The following is a 19,431-nucleotide window of genomic DNA, read 5'->3' on the forward strand; positions in this document are numbered from 1 at the left end:
ATTGTTAACGTGTATAACTCTTTAAAAAACTGGGAAGCTGTTATTAATATTCTCATTTTACAGATGTGGGAACTTTCACAGAGATGGTAAGTTACAGGTTTCTGGCTCCAGACTCTCTGCTTCTTGCCTTTGCTCCTCTGGCTGATAACATTATATCCATTTCCACTTGGACAAACATTATATTCTCATTTCCCATTGACTAGAAATGGTACAGTACCCTATTTCTCTGTCCAATGTATAAGCAAAAGGACCTTAGTGACTAAGAGTTATGGTAATGTAAAAATCCTCAATCATTACCAGCATTTTGTTAGGCATGAAAGCTCTGTAAGAGTCTGCAACATGCCTTTTTGATGTGTCTTATTTCTTGAAATATCATTATGATTACATAGGATGGTCAGTTTCCAAATTTTGGCAAGCTCTGAATCCTGTGTTAGGATGAGTTCTAGGGTGAAAAAAATTATAATACATATGAAAGATGTTTTTTTATGGGAGAAGAATCTTCTCTATAGATGTTGCATGTCATTTCTCAAGCATGAACTTATGTTTTTATTACTATACCTGCTTTGTTTTCTGGTTATATGTCATCTTTGCAATAACATTCAACACTATTCTCAACTTCTACACCTAAATTTGTGCAGACCAGCATAAAAATGTAAGCCAAATCCCAAAGAAGGCCTGTCCAGTCCTCTTTGCTCTTGGAATCGTGGTGATCTTTCATAATAGTAACAATAGTTTTTTTTAAATACAAACGTATTGAATAGCTATTATGTTCAAGACATTGTGCTAGTCACTGTAGTGAATATAAAGAAATGTAAGATGCAATCCTTGTCCTCAAGATGTTAAAAGTGTTTGGGAAGACAGTAATTATGAGAACACTTAGTACGTCAAAGATGATAGGTGGCATAAATTCACCTATTACAAGGGAGTTATGGGACCTAGTTTTGATCAAATTAATCTTTAGGTAAAGAAGGTAAAGTAAAGTAGGTAAAGAGAGGGGTCAAAAAGCAAGCCTGTCCTTGAAAAATAAGTGAAAAGTAAGTGATAACACCCTTTTTCGTACCATAATAATAGCAGATAATAATATTTACCGAGCTCTTATTATATACCAGACACTACAATAAGAGCTTCTTATTTAACCCTCACAATAATTCGGTGAGGAAGGTGCTATTTTTATTCTCATTTTACAGATGAGGAAACTCAAGTATGGTAGGTGATTCTAATTTACCTAATTCTGAATTTGCTTCTGGTTTTTTTGTATTGTCTTGGTCAACTTGTAGAGTTCCCCATCTATAGAATTGAGCTACCAATATTTACTTTGTGTGGCAGATGATCAAATATTAACAACTCACTTATATGCTCTGCATTGTGTTAAATTGCTAAGTAAATGCCTATAAAAGATGATTAAGAATAGAATCTTAATTTACATCTCTTTTATATGGTATGCAGAGGAAGAGGTAAACATTGAGTAAAACATCAGGCAGAGATGTTGAACCATGGGGTTGTTGGTATTGAGACTTCAGCCAAATTCATTTATATAAGAAATCTTGAGGAAAATTGTGGTATGATGATCACTAGTCTTAGCTCACCACACCTCCTGTTGGTATGCCTCCAATTATCGTCAGTTGTGAAATTCCTAGAAAATTTCCAAAACAAAGTAACTGTAATGTGTTTTAATATGTTTGACATCTTCTAGCACTTTATAAAGACTAGGTGATTGATGCTACAAGGTAATGCAAAACTTGCCAGGATTTCATAATACCCAAGATGCAAGATAAACCTCCTACCTCATGCCATTGTCCACAAATAGAGACTTCACGATGGAAGGAGACCCTTCCAATAAACCAAGGAAGAAAATTTTAGTGAAAGAGATTTATTTTTCTTGACAAAGGTTAATTGCCATTTTTCAAACAACGAAAAGAGGCTTTGAAGTGTGAAGTTAACTGTGATGGTAACACAGACAAAAGTGGAAGAACCAGGATGGCATCTAGTTCCTCAGACCGTAAGATACTGTGCTCTTTCCAGTATATCATCCTTCCCAAAAGTAAATGGCTTATTTTATTTCTAGCTCTAGAAGAATGCAGAGAGTGAAAATAGAGAAGGTTGGATTGTTAAAACTTAATTGAACAAGTGTTGTGAAAATTGTCGGCTTTTGGAGCTAACCCAAGAAAGAAAAAAAGAAACATAACAAATAACACAAGTTGATTTGAAAGTTCCTTGTTTCTTCAAGACTCCATCCATGTCTTGTTTCTCCTTTCTTTGTTTCTTTTTTGTAGCTCTCTTGTGGGAATGCTTGTTTAGTTTATAAGATAATTCACACTACAAATGATTTGAGGGTGGGGATGGGATAAAATTCTTTAATGCATTTTCAAGGTAGTTTGTTTACATACAACATTTCAGGAGCCTATCTTTTATGTCCAGTGTGGTATATCTGAAATGTAAATAAAGGCAAATAAAATTGACAGAACAACATTTCAGAAAAATATAAAAGAAGGGGTAAAAATATAAGAGAACTTTTGTTATGACAAATGATGAAGTAGGGCACCTGGGTGGCTCAGTTGGTTGAGTGTCTGGCTTTTAATCTTGGTTCTCAGGGCTTGATCTCAGGATCTAGAGTTCAAGCCCCACTTTGGGCTCCACACTGGGCATGGAGCCTATTTAAAAAAAAAAAAAAAAAAAAAAAAAAAAGGTAAGTAGGTAAAAGAAACATGATAAAGAGGTCATAAAGAAGGAAAGGAGAGAACCCTCCCACAGAAATTTAAAAGAAAAAAAAAGTAGCAAAACTTCAGAAGTCTCGTGATTTCAAGCAAGAAAAGAATGTTCTTATGTATAGGTAAACTTAAACTACAAATATTTACCAGTGAAATGAAAGAAAATTCAAGAGTGTGTAAGAAAGGAAAACAGATGTCTGTCCTATCCAGTTTTGCTCATGTAAAGAGTTTTGGGACTATTGGGTAGAAAGAAGAAAAAGCAGAAAGGGTTGAGGTGATGTTACTTTCTTTGCCTCTCACACCACCTAACATGATATCATGAAGAGGCTGATTTGATGATCAGGGCCTGACAGGCCAGCATTTATCCATGTTATGGCTTGTGAGATTTTTCACTATATGGCAGACTTCGGAGGAAAAAAGAAATAGTGCTTCAGTCAGAAGACCGTTCTTTTTCATGACTTAGCTCATGAGAAGTCATGGAAAAGAAGGCTCACTCCAATGGTCAAGTTGCAAGTTATCTACTTGGTCGATGTGATTATCCTTTTCCATCTTCATGGTGGAATAGATCATTAGAGGTGGTTACACACTGCATATATGCAGTTTTTGTGTTGGTTTCATCCTCTTTTGAGAGAGCGAGGAGGGTATCAGAAATAATGATTCACACTGAACTCTACCTTTACAACTAATAATACACTATGTTAATTAATTGAATTTAATTTTTTAAAAAAAGAATGAGTAGTTAAACTGATTTTGAGTGGTATTTGTTGACTAATGGCTTCATTTTAGGGTAAACAGATAAGAAGCACACCACAGGTTTTGGCATTAGATTTTTTTTGGCAGAATAAGTTTTGAACAATTGATCAGGTTGCACTTATATCAGGTTGCACTTAATCATCAATATGCCACTTGTTGGTAGAAATGTTCCCTTGCATAACCATATTCTGTTATATATCCATGAAGCAAAGCTACTGTATATTCAGTAAACATACAGTCTTTCTTTGACTCCAGTTTGATATTTTCTAAGCCTCTTGCCTTATTTGAGGCATAATAAATCATACAAGTCATATAATCTCAGCAAAAAGAAAAGAAAATAAATAGTGATTCAAGCTTCTGAAGATTAAAGCATCAGGCATCATAATTGCTTTACAAGTGCATATCATAAAGATTGTATGTAATGTGCATTTTGCCTGGAATATAGTAAGAGATCAACAAACTATAGCATTAGTATTAATGGTAGAGTGAGTATTAACACTATTTTTATTTTTTTATATATTTTTTTAAAGATTTTATTTATTTATTTGACAGACAGAGATCACAAGTAGGCAGAGAGGCAGGCAGAGAAAGAGGAAGGGAAGCAGGCTCCCTGCTGAGCAGAGAACCCGATGCAGGGCTCGATTTCAGGACTCTGGGATCATGACCTGAGCCGAAGGCGGAGGCTTAACCCACTGAGCCACCCAGGTGCCCCAACACTATTTTTAATAATACGCTGCTACCATCGCTACTGATCAGGAGCAGTCTCACATGCTAGAGGTAATATTGGATTAGAAATCAGGAAACCTGTGTTCTGATCTGGATTCTTCTATTAATGACCTTGGGCAAGTCCTCTCTTTATCTAAGCCTCAGTTTATCTATCTATAAAATGGGGAAGGTGGAAGAGATGACCTCCAAAGTGTTGTCTTTATATTGAGCTGCTACTGGAAAGACATGTCTGTAAATACCTTTGCCAGCAAAAGGGAAGAATTTTGTACTCCGCCTCATTGAGTCAACTGGGTAATTAAGGGCATTCATTTGTAAGATAACCAGCCTTGATGTACATCACCTGATTGTTCTGCAGTCGCCCAGACTCAAATGCCAGCTGTTCAGAGGGAAAGAAAGCAGCAGGACCATGGCAATTAATAGCAAACCTTTGAGGTTCCTTCCTCCTCTGACTTACTAAATTATTTGATATCTAGGTTTAAGAATAAAGAGAGCTTAACATATGATTTTTTTTAACCTAGTTTAACAAAACATATAATTCCAGTATAGTGAAAGTCATAAGTGATTTAAAAAAGAAATGCAAGGGGTGCCTGGGTGGCTCAGTGGGTTAAAGCCTCTGCCTTCAGCTCATGAGATCAGGTCATGATCTCAGGGTCCTGGGATTGAGCCCCATGTTGGGCTCTCTGCTCAGCAGGGGAGCCTTCTTCCCTTCCCCTCTCTCTGCCTGCCTCTGTGCCTGCTTGTGATCTGTCAAATGAATAAATAAAATCTTAAAAAAAAAGAAGAAGAAGAAGAAGAAGAAAGAAATGGGAAAGCAGGACCCAGAAGGGAAAATAGGAGCTAGCCTCAGTGGAGCGCCTACTTGATTCTAGGCATTCTCATGGGTCCATGCCACTATCATATTAATCTTCCCAGTAACTTTGTCTAAGTCCGTATTACTATACCCACTGTAAGAAATGGCACTCTTAAGTTAATAGCAAAAAGTGGGACTAAGATTCACTAGCCTTTTTCTTTTCCACACTGTCCCTTGAACTTAATGTGGTGCTACAGAAGAAAGTGTAGAAGTAGAAAGTGCTCCTGCCTACATGAAACGATCACCTGTGATAAGGGTTTTTCCTAGCCTAGTAAAATGTGATTTTGCAGTAGTACATATTTTGTGCTTCTTCCTGGAGCAGTGGAGAAAGACTCACTGAGGGGTAATTGTTGTCTCTGTTCTCTGCCAGTTCCTATATTTCTGGCTGGTCCTTGTCCCCCTCACTGAGGCACTGTTTTTACTATCTGGAAACTGTCACGATCTGAGTGATGAGTCAATGACATAGCATACTCTTTGATTTTCTGATTCAAGATAGAGTTGTAGTTTTAATATCAACCCTCCAAGCAGGTTGTCTGAAAGATGTTTACAGTTGATAGGAGGTTTCATTTTATTGGAAGATACCTCATTTACTTGAAGGTCTTTGAGGTTCTGAGTTTCTTATAAAAGGAGAAAGTATTTTACTGAGTATTCAAAGAGAATGAACAAGTCTGTGTGTAGATAAATGTACAATATAAACTGAACCTTAAACTTGATTTTGTTTATTTCATATATACATGTATGTATTTCATACATATGTATATTTCATATATATTTCTTATATATGTATTTCATATGTATTTTGTATATGTTTTCATATTTATGCTTTAAAATTTATACATTAAAAATTCTTATAGTAGCTAATAAAATATTTTGATATTAAATATTTTACTTATTTGGAGAATATCATACCTCCAGTGCATATTGACAGTTTTTTTTTTAAGATTTTATTTACTTATTTGACAGAGAGAGATCACAAGTAGGCAGAGAGGCAGGCAGAGAGAGAAGAGGAAGCAGGCTCCCTGCTGAGCAGAGAGCCTGATGCGGGGCTCGATCCCAGGACCCTGGGATCATGACCTGAGCCGAAGGCAGCAGCTTAACACACTGAACCACCCAGGCGCCCCTCTAGTGCATATTGAAAGATACCCTGTAGATACCCCATGTAGTCAGGAAGCAGAAACTTATTTAATCTTCATGTAACTGTTCCTTCATAATTCAATTATCTTCTAGCTCAATTCATAATTTCCTTTATGCCAGAATATTCAAGCATGGTAACAAAGCAACCAAGGTAGAGGTAATAAAAATAAAAACTTATTATTAAGGGTGTCAACCATAATGCAGCAGAATCAGATTTAATATAGTTGTAATGTCATTATATTAAACTAGAAACAAAATAGATGAGCACAGAAAAGCCATATAAGTTGTTCAGTTCAGCCATATAAGTTGTTCAGTTCAGCACATGCCCACTATGTGCCATAAATTGTGGCCTCTGCTCATGAGGAGTTTGTAAGCAAATAGAAGAGACAGATACATAAATAAATTAGTTCTACGTAATATGGCAGGTGCTAAGATATGAGGATGCCAGGATGCTATGCAGGAGGCTTCAGTCTGACCTAAAGACATAGGTAAGGCTTCCAAAGATTTGACGACTTCTTTCCTTCTCTGCTACTATAACTGTGGTCCACATCATCATTTCTTAATCGGTACCTGCGATCACTTCCTAACTGGTATGCTTGCTTCCACTCTGGCCCCCATACATGAAACCAAGACTAACTTTTCTTGTTTGTTTTTTGCCTTTGTATGCATATATTTAATATAATTCATATCTTGTAGTACTCCCCATTAAAACTCATTTAAATAAATAAAACCTTGAATTAAACATCAGTGATTTCCTATAGACTTGAGAGTAAAATTCAGGCTCCTTTCCATGGCAAACAATGGTAGATCTGGCTTCTGGATTCTTCTCCATTTCATGTCCTACCATTCTCCAGTCGCAGTCACTTGCCCTGCCACCCTGACCTTTTTTTATGTGCCTTATCCATAGCCATAGCCAATTTATTCTTCTGCCTCTAGTCTTCATCCTTAGTCTTCATTTGGTCTCTGCTATTCTCAGCTCAAGCTTCACTTCCTAGAAATGTCTTCACTGACCAGCCTCTCTCCTCCCCAGGTTTCTCTCCTCTTAGCTTCTCTTATGTTTTTCTATTATCATCGTCTGAATTTATTTGTTATTTATTTCTTTGTTTTCTGTCTCCCATTCTAGAATGTTGCTTCCATGAGACTGAAATCCTACCTTCTCTATCCCTAGCCCCTGGCACATAGCAACTGCTTAATATATATTTGTTGAATGAATGGCTGAATATTGAAAGATACCCTGAGCTGAGTTGGGATAGATGAATAAGAGTTAGCAATTTCAAGAACAGTGTAAAAGTAAGAGAATAGAATCAGCAAAGATACAGAAGCATATATTGGCATGAGATGTGCAGGGAAACTAAGCAGCTCAGTGTTACTAGACAGTAGAGTGCCAGCAGAGAGTAGTGGTAGATGTGGTTGGTAATAAAGGCAGGAATTAGCTCACAGAGGCCATGTATGCCATGATCTTGGACTGTATGGTTTAGAGAAAAGGAAACTGTTAGATTTCAATTTAGATCAGTGTTTCTCAAACATTTTTAACTAAGACCCACAAGAAATACATTTTAGAGTTGTGTGGGTGGTTCAGTTCATTAAGTGCCTGCCTTCATCTCAGGTCATAATCCCAGGGTCCTGAAATTGAGCCCCATGTCTGTTGGGAATCCCCGCTCAGTGAGGAGCCTGCTTCTCCCTCTGCCTGCCACCCCCCTACTTGTGCTCTCTCCCTCTATCAAATAAATAAATAAAATCTTTTAAAAAAGGACATACATTTTATATTTTCTGTAACCGGAGAGCCACACCTCAGTGTTTTAGAGGACACAGCATTCTTTGGCTCATGACCCCCTTCCTTCATCTTCAAAGCCAGCAGTGGCAGATCCAGGCCTTCTCATATAACAGCTCTCTGACAGAACTTTTTGCCTCTTTCACCCACTTTTGAGGACTTGCTTGATTAGATTGGGCCCAGTCTATTTAGGATAATTTAGGATAACCTCCCCATTTCAGATCCTTAGCTGTAATTGCATCTCCAAAGTCCCTTTGTCATGTAATACAATGTATTCACAGGTTCTTAGGGATTAAGGCCTGTTCATCTTTGGTGAGCCATTACTCTGGCCACCACAGGGATGTTTATAGGGAGTTTTTTTTATAGCTCATCTTCCTTCTCCCTTCCTCCCTTTTTTCTTTCTTTAATAAACATTTATTAAGTACTCTTTCCTAAGGCTGACATACAGCAGTGAGCAAGACAGCCAGTGTTCCCACTCTCATGGTGGCTTAAATTCTAGCACAAAGATAGATGACAGACAGGTAGTCAAGTAAATAAACACAGTAGTTACAGATTGTACCAGGAAAGCAATAAATAAGATGCTGAGTAGAAGGTAGCTGGGCAAGACCACTTTGGCTAAGTGGTCAGGGAGGGGCTTTCTGAGGAAGTGACACATGATCTGTGATCTGAAGTATGTAAGTCAGCCAGCCACTAAGAAACAGAGGAAGAGGATTCTAGCAGAGGAAATGGAAAGTGCAGTCTCTGGGCAGCAAAAGACATGTCTTATTCAAGGAACAGTCTGAAAGCCAGTGCAAATGGAACAGAGTGAGCAAGGCAGAAAAAGTTGACCAAATGATGGTAGCAAGACAGGAGAAGTGAGGCCATGCAGTGCCTGAAAGATCTTGTGTGGTAAGGATTTTTTATTTTATTCTAAAGCAAGGGACATTTGAAGGGTTTTAAATAGTAGTGGTATGAAACAAGTAATGTAATGTGATTTATACTTCTAAAAGGTAGTCGCTATGTGAAAATGACTTAGAAAAAGATAAGGATTGGAGAGAAACGCTGAAGGGCTACTGTAACTATCTTGGAGGGAGATGACGGTCTTTTGGACTAGAGTGAGGACAGTAGGAATGGAGAGAAGCAAATTGATCTGTGATATATTTTGGAGGTAAAATTGATGGGACTTAGTGGTGGTTTGGTTGTAGGGGATGGGAAAGAGGGTGGAATCAAGGATGACTTCCAGGATTTTGAGCAGCTTCAGTTATTTACTGAAATGAAAAAGGCCAGAGAAAGAACCAGTTTGGGGTTGGAGACCAAGAATTCCAATTGATCATGTTAATATTGAGCACTCTATTAGAGGTCCAAGAGGTGATGCAAGGAGACAGATTGGAACACGAGAGATGTCTGAGTAGAAGCTATGCATCTGAGAGTCATTCGCATATAAAAAATTTCTAGAGCTAGGTGACCAGATGAGATTGCCTGGGGAGGGGAGTAGAAATAGAGAAAAAATGTCTTGAGTGAGCTGAGGTCCTCTCAGAGTTGAAATTCAGGAGGAGGTGAAAGATCAGCCATCAAAGACTATTGAAAACGTGCTAAATTTTTTGGATCTTTCCTGATTGATGGCTAGCCTAGAGGTAGGAAAGTCAAAGGAACAAGTGGAAACATTTCTGTATATCCACTAGAGCAGTACTGTTGTATTGCTAGCACTTAACAATATGCCTGGCACATGAAATGTGGCCTTTTGAATAAATAAGTGAATTTTTTTGAAAATGGCCAATATGTTCTGGCATATTTCTAAGTATGGGTGTAAGAAGTGAACATTTGCAATGGCTGGTTTCCAGTGGCCTAGCACCACAGAACTTCCCAGCCTACTTTATGGAATTTTGGCCCACCTTTAACAGAATTTAGAAAATATCCTAATAACTAGAAGAGCCATCCCGTAGGTTTAGATTTGGAAATAATCAGAAATCACCAGTTTGCATTTTCTGACACATTCAAGATAGAAATGCATAGTAAAATAAGCAAGTAATGAATAAACAAGCAAACAAACAAGTGAAATAAACTTCTGTAGAAGACTCCAACAACTCCCTTTCTTCTGACCAAAGAGATCAGTCTTTTACTAAGTTCTAGGAAAGGGTTATGAGCCACTTTTTAACTTCCCGTTACTTCTAGAAGCACATGAATAGTTCAGAAATTCTCATTAGTCTTGGGATTTAACACTGACTAACCAAGCTTCGAACCAAGCTTCGAAGGTTAAGAAACTTGCCCACATTCTCAAAGTTCTTTTTTATTATTATTATTTTTTTTTTTTTTAGGGGAGTGGGCCGAGGCAGAGGAAGAGAGAGAATCTTAAGCAGGCTTCACACTCAGCATGAAGCCCAACATGGGACTCACAGTCTCACAACCCTAAGATCATAACCTGAGCCAAAATCTAGAGTCAGATGCTTAACCTTAACTGACTGAGCCACCCAGGCACCCCACAGTCTCCCCACAGTCTCAAAGTTCTTAAGCCCAGTTCTAAAGGTTTCCAGTGTCTCTTCTCCCACCCTTTGCCAACGCCAATAAGCTTAAATGAATGGGGTTAGAGGTGGCTAATATTATTTTAATTTTTTTAATATTTTTAATTTACTAATTTTAAAAGTATACTTCTTAAAAAAAAACTTAACAATATAGAGAAATTAAAGGGCCATTTTAAGACCTTCTGAATGTTGTTGGTTCTGGTATTTTCTGAATGTATTTAACATGAATGAATTTGTCTTCTTTTACAAGGAAAATTACAGAGGTGTATTCCAGAGTTGACTGTTCATGGCACATACAGTTGGAGGTTGCTCACTGGCACTTATTTTTATCATTGTGTTGTTGTTGGTTAAAGCAAATATAGGTAAGATATTTCTGTAATTGAATCTGTAGAAGGATTTGTGGTTTAAACTCTCAGTTATAGATGAAATATGTATTTGTGGGGATTGTTCTGGTAGTTGGTCTTTTGTAGTCAGTCTTCTCTCATTTTAAATGGATAGGTCTGTTCCCTATCTATAACTAATATGCATTTTATTTAATTTATGCTGATTAATGTACAGATCCAATCATATAATTTTCTATTTAAAAAGTGGCTAGGCGCAGAGCCTGGGTGGCTCAGTGGGTTAAAACCTCTGCCTTCGTTCAGCTCAGGTCATAATTTCAGGGTCCTGGGATTGAGCCCCGCATCAGGCTCTCTGCTCAGCGGGGAGCCTGCTTCCCCCTCTCTCTCCTTGCTCGCCTCTCTGCCTACTTGTGATCTCTGTCTGTCAAATAAACAAATAAAAATCTAAAAAATAAATAAATAAATAAATAAATAAATGAATAAAAAATTTTTTTTAAAAAGTGGCTAGGTAACCACAAAACTGGCATTGCAAATTTTCTAAAATGAAAAATGATAGTGTATTTTAACAGAGATTAATATGGTATCTGGCATGGGTGAATTCAACTGTGCTAAAAAAAATAATGGCTGACATTTTCCTTGCCTTTTCTTTATTGGGAGCTTACATTTTTACTTTCTATCTCATTACAATCAATAAAAGTCAGGCAGAGAACAGACATATAAGTAGGATGGGAGGGGAGAAAAAGAGACTTTGTTTTAGTTCTGAAATTAAAGAATTTTTTAATTTGAAATTAATGTTTAGCATTTCTTTTATTTGATTTAATTTTTTTTTATCAAATCCTGTTTAAGATAGTTGATCAAAGCGATCCTAAAAATTTAAAAAAAAAGAAGACTTTCCAGGGAGGTTTTCCCATCACATCTGAAAATTCAAGGCCAATCTATAATTCTGAGGTTCTTTCATTGGTAGGACCACCAAAAGCTCTTCATTTCTGGCTAGTTGTCATATTTATTAACACAAAAACTTCTAGAGAGTAAGAATGACCTCTCTTTTAATGAGTTTACTATGGTATCTGGCAATAAATAAATAAGGAAGTAAATAAACACTTGTAAAGGAAGAATACATTCACGTAATGTCCTATTCGCTGCATTGGGTTATGATTCATCTAGTCCAGGGTCTTGCATCTTGAAGGAATACCAAAGTGTGGCACGCAGTACCTAGTTTTCATCCTTGATGCCAACCACAAACATACCAGAGCCACTGAATATTTTCTTTTGTTATAAAATAATGTTATAGATTATACATTCTTTATACCACTATAGCAAGAGAAAGTATTATTCCTAAATCTACCCCTTAGAGTTTGCAATAACCTTTTAAATAAATGGTTGTTCATTTTTGCTGGGGGGTTTTTTCCCCCTTTTTGCTCTGAGTATTGAAGTAAGCCTTATAAATCAGAAACGGGGATAGAAGCAAATGTGATTTATTGTGAGAAATAATTCTCAGTAGCCTGGTGAATAATTTGCGTATAAGAGAGCTTGGTTTTTCCTGGCCCTCTGTTCCTGAATGTTTTTCCAACCCTATTTTCTCAGCACTTTTAGTCTTACTATTTTGAGAACAATACATCTTTTAATTAAGGTACAGTTAGGCTTTAATGTGGTTGCCTTCTGTTCTCATGGTGCATTACCAATACAGCCAGAACAATGTGGATTATTTATATTTCCATGGTTTGATGGGATTAATTTTACCCTGATATTGAGAATCATACAAACCCACCATGTTGAAATGGGTTTCTTATGTGCTGACTTGTATCTTCTGGCAGATGCATGCAAGAGAGGAGATGTGACTGTGGAGCCTTCCCGTGTAATTTCACTTGGATCAGCTGTCAATATTTCATGCTCTTTGAAGCCCGAACAAGGCTGCTCACAATATCCCAGTTTTAACGAGTTAATCCTCTACAGGTTCAAAAGAAGAATCAATTTTCTGCATGGTCACTTCCTCAGTTCTCAAGTCACAGATCTTCCTCTGGGTACAACAGTGTTTTTCTGCAAACTGGCCTGTAGCAAAAACAAGGAATTACAAATATGTGGGGCAGAGATCTTGGTTGGTGGTGAGCATTTCATTCTGAATTCTTAAAAATTAGTCATCTTTTGGTATTTGTTATGTGTTAGACAGGAATCTGAATATGGGGCAGTGTTCTTTCTTCTCCGGCCACATGAATGTATTTTATCTTGATAGCAATATGAGCACCTCAATGTGAGAAATCCAGAAAGCAATAGAATTGGGATCTCATTTAGTAATATTTTCTCTCTCTCCCCCGCTTCCCTCCCCATTAGTTTTTTGGCCATTTAGACCAAGGACTTAATTGTCCTTGGACTCCAGTGGCATGAAAGAGAATCTGTGCAGCTGAATTTTCATACCTTCTTGATTTATGAGAATTTTCTCAAAGCTACAGCCACCTAAAAAGAAGAAAGAGATCCTTTTTTGACTTATGAAGCCCAGGTTGACTACCCAAGACTGAGCAATTCACCTTTCCCTAACTTAATAGTCCTTACATCCACATTAACTCCTGAGCACTGGTTATCATACTTAGCAGAGGTTAAAGGAGAACTGTTCTCACACTCTTTTCCTAGGTTTTCTAGAAAGCTCCATGAATAGAACTAATATGCTCGTGCTTTGTCAGGAAAGTTGAGTTATATAGTTTCAAGGAACAAGAGCAAGGGAATGAGCAAGGAAAGGACCAAAGCAAACACGAGGTCAAGTTACTGAGCTGGCCACAGCACCAACAGAAAACACAGCTGGTTGCTTAGTCACTGGGGACAGTCCCAGAAAAAAACGTATGGGAATACAATGACAGGGAAAGAGAACTTAACTGTCATTGGTCAAAGTATACCCATAGGGTAACTGTCCCCCTACTTGCTGGCTTGCACAGCTGGTCCCGGGAAGCTGCTGGGAGTAAGAACTAAAACATCAGAGTTGGCATCTATAGCATGAGCCACAGTGTCCTGGGTGAGCCAGCAATATACCTGCCTAAAACTTGTAGACTACAGTCCACACCCTTAGCCTTGAAGGCCCAGCAAGGCAAACCAGTGACCATGCATGAGCTCTGAGTTATCCCGGGACACTCTGCCTCCATGGTTCCAGAGAAGCTCTGGAATTGCCAGTAAGAGGCATGGGAAGAGTAGGAGGACTGCAGGCTGACTGACCAAGATGCGAGGACAAAGCCCCTGACATGAAGACAGTGATACAGAGCTCAGTGAGAATCTTTTCAGGAAAGATGGAAATCACTTTTCTGTAACCTCTAAGAATATGGTTGGTGCCAAGCAATCTTGCTGGAGAGCCACTGGAAGCACTGAGCAGAATACCAAGCAAACAGTCAAATGAATCACTGGAGGCTGTGGAGACATAAACCAGGTCCAGACCTCCTCTTCCAGTTCGTGGTCTTCTATTCACACCGCTCATGGGTCATGTACTCTCAACTCTGACTGCCTGTGGTATCTTAAAAGGAGCATGGGCTTTGAAGCCTAACCCTGTCACCAACAGTGTACCGATAGGCAGTTTTAATTCTCTGAGCCCCAGTTTTTCTTTCTTCATTTCTTCATAAGATGGTTGTAGTGATTAGATGACACCAGGTATGCAAAGTGCTTAATATAGTACCAGACACGTAGAAGGCACTGAGGTGATAAGCCCTAGGGTGGTGGTTTCAGCTGGCTTGACTCTTCTTCCTGTATGCAGCATGTTGGGTATGCGTCCATTTCCCTTAAAAAAAAAAAAAAAAGTACAAGAAAGTGATAGACAAATGAAAATTTCTTTGAAAACTACCATCGGTCTTCATCTCTTTTGTCCTCAGAACACCTGAATATTTCACTCCATAACTCATTATCTTAGCAGACCAATATCATGTATTTGTATTAGATGTTCCCAGGCCTGTGATGTCAGTTGCTGCTGCTGTATTTCTTCATATTTATAGGCTAACAATAGCCTTGGAGGTCAATATTTTTGTACATGTCCTTAGCCATCCTGTTGTATTTCCTACCTTTTCTCAGGTGTGTTAGAGTGTTTTGACATCTTTCTATTTTTAAAGTTTAAAGTTTTCCATCTAGTGGATTACCTAGGTGGCTCATTCGGTTAAGAATTGACTCTTGATATCGGCTCAGGTCTTGATTTCAGCAGCAGGACTTTTCCGTCCAGAGATGGATTTGTAAAGGCTTGCAGCCTCAGAAGACCTAAGGACATGGTTAAGAGGATCTGTCATAGTGCAGCTAAGTTAGGTGGTACTGCCAGAATGTTGCTTGTCCAGTGTGCTCTTGTGGTAAACACACCATCAATGACTGCTCTTTGAGCAAGTTTAGCACCTTTGAGGTAAAGGACTGACTGGAAGCAATAGCTTATTCTGAGTACTGCTAGTCATTCCAAGAAAAGACATAATGAATTTTGGTTTCACCTAGTGTAGTAAGCTTAATCTTATCTAGTGAGGGAGTAAACAGCTCATTTTCTTTTTTGTGACAATTGGCATTCTTTTTTGTAGTGCCATTGTATATCCTGAGAATGCTGTCATAAAGTTGGCTGGTTTTTCAGAACCAGGAATAGGTAATTTAGTCTTTTCTTCCCAGCCTTTCCCTGGGCTTGGGTGGCTTTGCTCCCAAGAGCTTATTCAAGTTGTGTAGTAACTAAGCCATCAGTGCTCTAACTTAACCTCGCAGGGTTGATCCACAAACTACTTAGAAATTCAAGGTAATAAATGAAAGACAATGGATCCTTGCTTGGTTGTTCTCAATACATGCTTGACTATTGATATTTCTGAAAGCTATTTTTCTAAGACATTTAATTTCCCATAGTAAGTAGGGCTTTTACATACAAAAACAACCATGAGGTACCTGAGTGGCTCAGTCAGTTGGGCTCTGAATCTTGATTTCAGCTCGAGTCATGATCTCGTTGTTGTGGGATTGAGCCTCATGTCAGTCTCCATATGGAGCCTGCTTGGGAGTCTCTCTCCCTCTCCTTCTGACCCTCCCCCTGTTGCAGTCTCTCTCTTAAAAAAAAACCAAAAACAATAACAACTATAATGCTCATAACTATTATATTGCAAACTATTTTAATTTTCAGAGGCTTTGATTTCTGGGTTGTTTTGTTTTGGTTTGGTTTTTTGGTGTCAGTTATTATGCACTTGTATTGAAGAGAATGAAATCTGTTTTCCCCTGGGACAGATAGTCTCTGCCAAAACCAAGTCCTGGGCTGAAGTAGATACCTTGATTTCATGGTGTAGGGACCTCATGTTCAGAAAGTTGACTTGTTTTTTCAGTAAAAGTTTTGCTCTTTAGGGACACCTGGGTGACTCAGTGGGTTAAAGCCTCTGCTCGGCTCAGGTCATGATCCCCATATCAGGCTCTCTGCTTAGCAGGGAGCCTGCTTCCTCCTCTCTCGTTCTCTCTGCCTCCCTCTCTGCCTACTTGTGATCTCTGTCTGTCAAATAAATAAAATCTTTAAGAACAAAACAAACAAACAAAAAGTTTTGCTCTTTAAAAATATGAGTCTCTGTGAACTTTTAGGAATAAAGGTACAAGTGAGAACTGTTTCATTACTTAAAGGGGCCACATGCTTTATATCTCATTTGGTCATCATTACCTTAACCCTATGGAGGTAATGATGGTGCTTTGAACACATGTATTTACATTGATTCCCCTGAAATTAAGCCAGGATGCAGTAGAGAAAGTTTTCTAGAGGCACAAATCCTAAAGGACAAAAGAAATGGGAGGAGAGACATATCAACAAACTTTTGGAAGCTGGAAAGCAGGTAGACCAGTGATAATTGGCTTAGCCAGCAGCTGGCAGTAAGAAATGTCATGATTCAACATGACTGAATGCAGAAGCTCCCACCCACACTCAGAAAGTGGTGATACCGTGTCCTTCTGGGAGTGAGTAAGAATGGGACTAAAAATAGGAGATTTTATTGAAAAATCTATTTGAAAAACAGATTCTCAGATCTCTTTCCCAATTCCATGTAGCTGGACATTCACTGCCCTACTATTCTGGCTTAAGATTGGAGGCTTGGCATTAAAGGATCACTAAACTAGTTCCAGCCAGTTCAGCTGAGATGGTAGTTCCATGCTGGAAAACAGAGGGGATTTACATACAGCTCCTTTCAGCCCTGTACTCTCCTCCACTTAAGTTAGAATATCTTTCGCAGGGAAATCTGTTAAGTCCAAGAGGAAATATCTAAAATTACTTAAAACATGGGTTCCCAAGAAAACCTTGTCAGATCACCTTGGAGTGAAACCCAGAGTCAGCAGACACCCCTCAGCTGACACACATGCAGAGCTCCAGTTGGTAATTTAGTGTCCCTCACTCCTATGCATGAGGAAAAATATAACAATCTGGGGAAAATGTCTACTACAAAAGATAGAAACCAGAATAAACATATGGAACAAAGTATATAAGCAAAGTGGAAGAAATATGTATTTAAGGAGAAGAAATGTTAAAAAACAAAAACTATCCTTGATACCCTCAGAGAATTATAAGAAACTATTGCATATAGAATGAAAATAGGATGCTGTGTGGAAAGGAAATAATCAGAGAATAGAAAACATTCCTCCCAAAGATAAATAAATTAAAAATGTAATAGGAGGGTGGATCTATACACTGAGGAGATTTTCCCCTGATAGATAAGCAGAAAGACCAAGAACTTAAAAATATAGAAGATAAGGTATAAAATTAGAGGAAGATCCAACCTATAAAAACTAGGGATTTTTAGAAAGGAAAAAATAGGAGAGAATCAACAGAGAAATAATTCAAGATTTTTTCCCAAACTGAAGGATAAAACTTCCCAGAATGTATGAACTCTGAGAATCCAGAGGAGAATAGACCCTCATTAAGCATATTTTTGTGAAAATTCAGAAAAATGGGGACAAAGAAAAGATTCTACAGTCTACTGAAAATTAAAAACAGTGGTTCAAGAATCAAATTTGCTTCAGGCTTCTTTTTTTTAAAAGATTGTATTTATTTGTCAGAGAGAGCAGAAGCAGGGAGAGCAGCCAGCAGAGCAGACAAAGCAGATAGAGGGAGAAGGAGCCCTTTCCCATGTGGAACTCAATCCCAGGACCCAGGATCATGACCTGAGCCAATGACAGACACTCATCCAACTGAGCCACCCAGGTGTCCCTGGCTTCAGACCTGAATTTAGAAGAATGTAGAAGACAACAGAGCATCATCTCCAAAATCCTGGATGAAAATTCTTTTCAACTCAGAATTCAGTACATAGCCAAGTGTGAAGGTAGAATGAAGACATTTTTAATCATGCTCAAAATATTTCCTCCCTGAACCCTTTTCCAAGGAATTATTGGAGGATGTACCTCACCAACACAAATAATTGAATCAGGGAAGAAGAAAGAATTGGATTTAAGAAACAGGAGATCAAACACTGAAAAAATAAAGGAACTTCCATTATTCTAAGGATGGGCAATATCAGAATAACAGCTATGTACCAGGCTCAGAGGCAAACCTGTCTTGTTGGATAGTTCCTCAGGCCCCAAGAAAGAGGTCTTCAGGCAAATAAAATAGCATTTGAATATGTGGAATAGTGGTTCAGATAATCGGCTTGAGAGTTTGGAATTATATTAATAATAAGAAAATTAATGGAAGAACAAGACAATTTTTATTGGCTCCAAGATAAAAAGTTCTACAGAAAATGAGAAGTTAAGGTAGTAGTCTAAGTGGATCAGTCATAAATAGTTATGTATACAAACATATACAGTGTATATATACATTTAACCATGCTCAAAATATTTCCTTCCCTGCACCCTTTCTCAGGGAACTGTATACAGTGTGTGTGTGTGTGTGTGTGTGTGTGTGTGTGTATTTCATATATATTCAATATAAGATATACATATTTCATATATATATAGAGAGAGAGAGGGTCTTCTTTCAGGAAAAGAAAGTCTATTATTCCATTAAATAAAACTATATGAGCTACATATTGTATACCCATTTTATAGATGAAGAAACTGAACTTGTGAGAAGTTAATCAGTCTACTATCACATAGGGGGCAATTATCGTGCCCAGGTCTGTGATGTTTGTTAAAGACACATACACCAAAAAAGCCATTTATCCCATCCATGATAGTTTTGTTTTGTTTTGGTACAGACAATATCTAGGGCTTTTTTTTTTTAAGATTTTATTTATTTATTTAACAGAGAGAGATCCCAAGTAGGCAGAGAGGCAGGCAGAGAGAGAAGGGGAAGCAGGCCCCGTGCTGAGCAGAGCGCCAGATGCAGGGCTCGATGCAGGATTCGATACAGGGCTGGATCCCAGGACCCGGAGACCATGACCTGAGCCAAAGGCAGTGGCTTAATCCACTGAGCCACCCTGGTGCCCCAGTGGTATAATTGTTTTATCTCACCCAAATGAAACATCTCTTACATGTGGATAGCAGTATTAGAGTAGAATGAGATGAATGAGTAACAGTATTTTCTCTTACCTCCACTAAATCTGAGAAACTCCTAGCTTTGGGTTTACCTTTGACTAGAAAATGGCTTAATTTACAAATACACACCCTTAATAGAAGGGACCTTGCCTGCCTTGTACATATTTGTATGTCCATAGTTAGTAATGCCCAGCCCATGGAAGGTACTCAGTGTCCATGTACATAAAGAATCAGTTTA

General features: G+C 38.1%; 1 protein-coding gene across 1 annotated transcript in view; it reads left to right on the top strand.

Moving 5' to 3' along the window:
* The first annotated feature begins 8,676 nt into the window (after positions 1-8,676).
* Positions 8,677-19,431, top strand: part of IL12RB2 (interleukin 12 receptor subunit beta 2) — a 66,056-nt gene continuing 55,301 nt past the window's right edge. Inside the window, exons 1-3 of the mRNA XM_044238435.1 lie at positions 8,677-8,830; positions 10,691-10,802; positions 12,596-12,883. Of these exons, the coding sequence (XP_044094370.1) occupies positions 10,727-10,802; positions 12,596-12,883 (364 nt within the window). The 5' untranslated portion in view covers positions 8,677-8,830; positions 10,691-10,726. The remainder of the gene's footprint in view (positions 8,831-10,690; positions 10,803-12,595; positions 12,884-19,431) is intronic.

Source organism: Neovison vison, chromosome 2, assembly GCF_020171115.1.
Source record: "Neovison vison isolate M4711 chromosome 2, ASM_NN_V1, whole genome shotgun sequence".
Classification (NCBI taxonomy): domain Eukaryota; kingdom Metazoa; phylum Chordata; class Mammalia; order Carnivora; family Mustelidae; genus Neogale; species Neogale vison.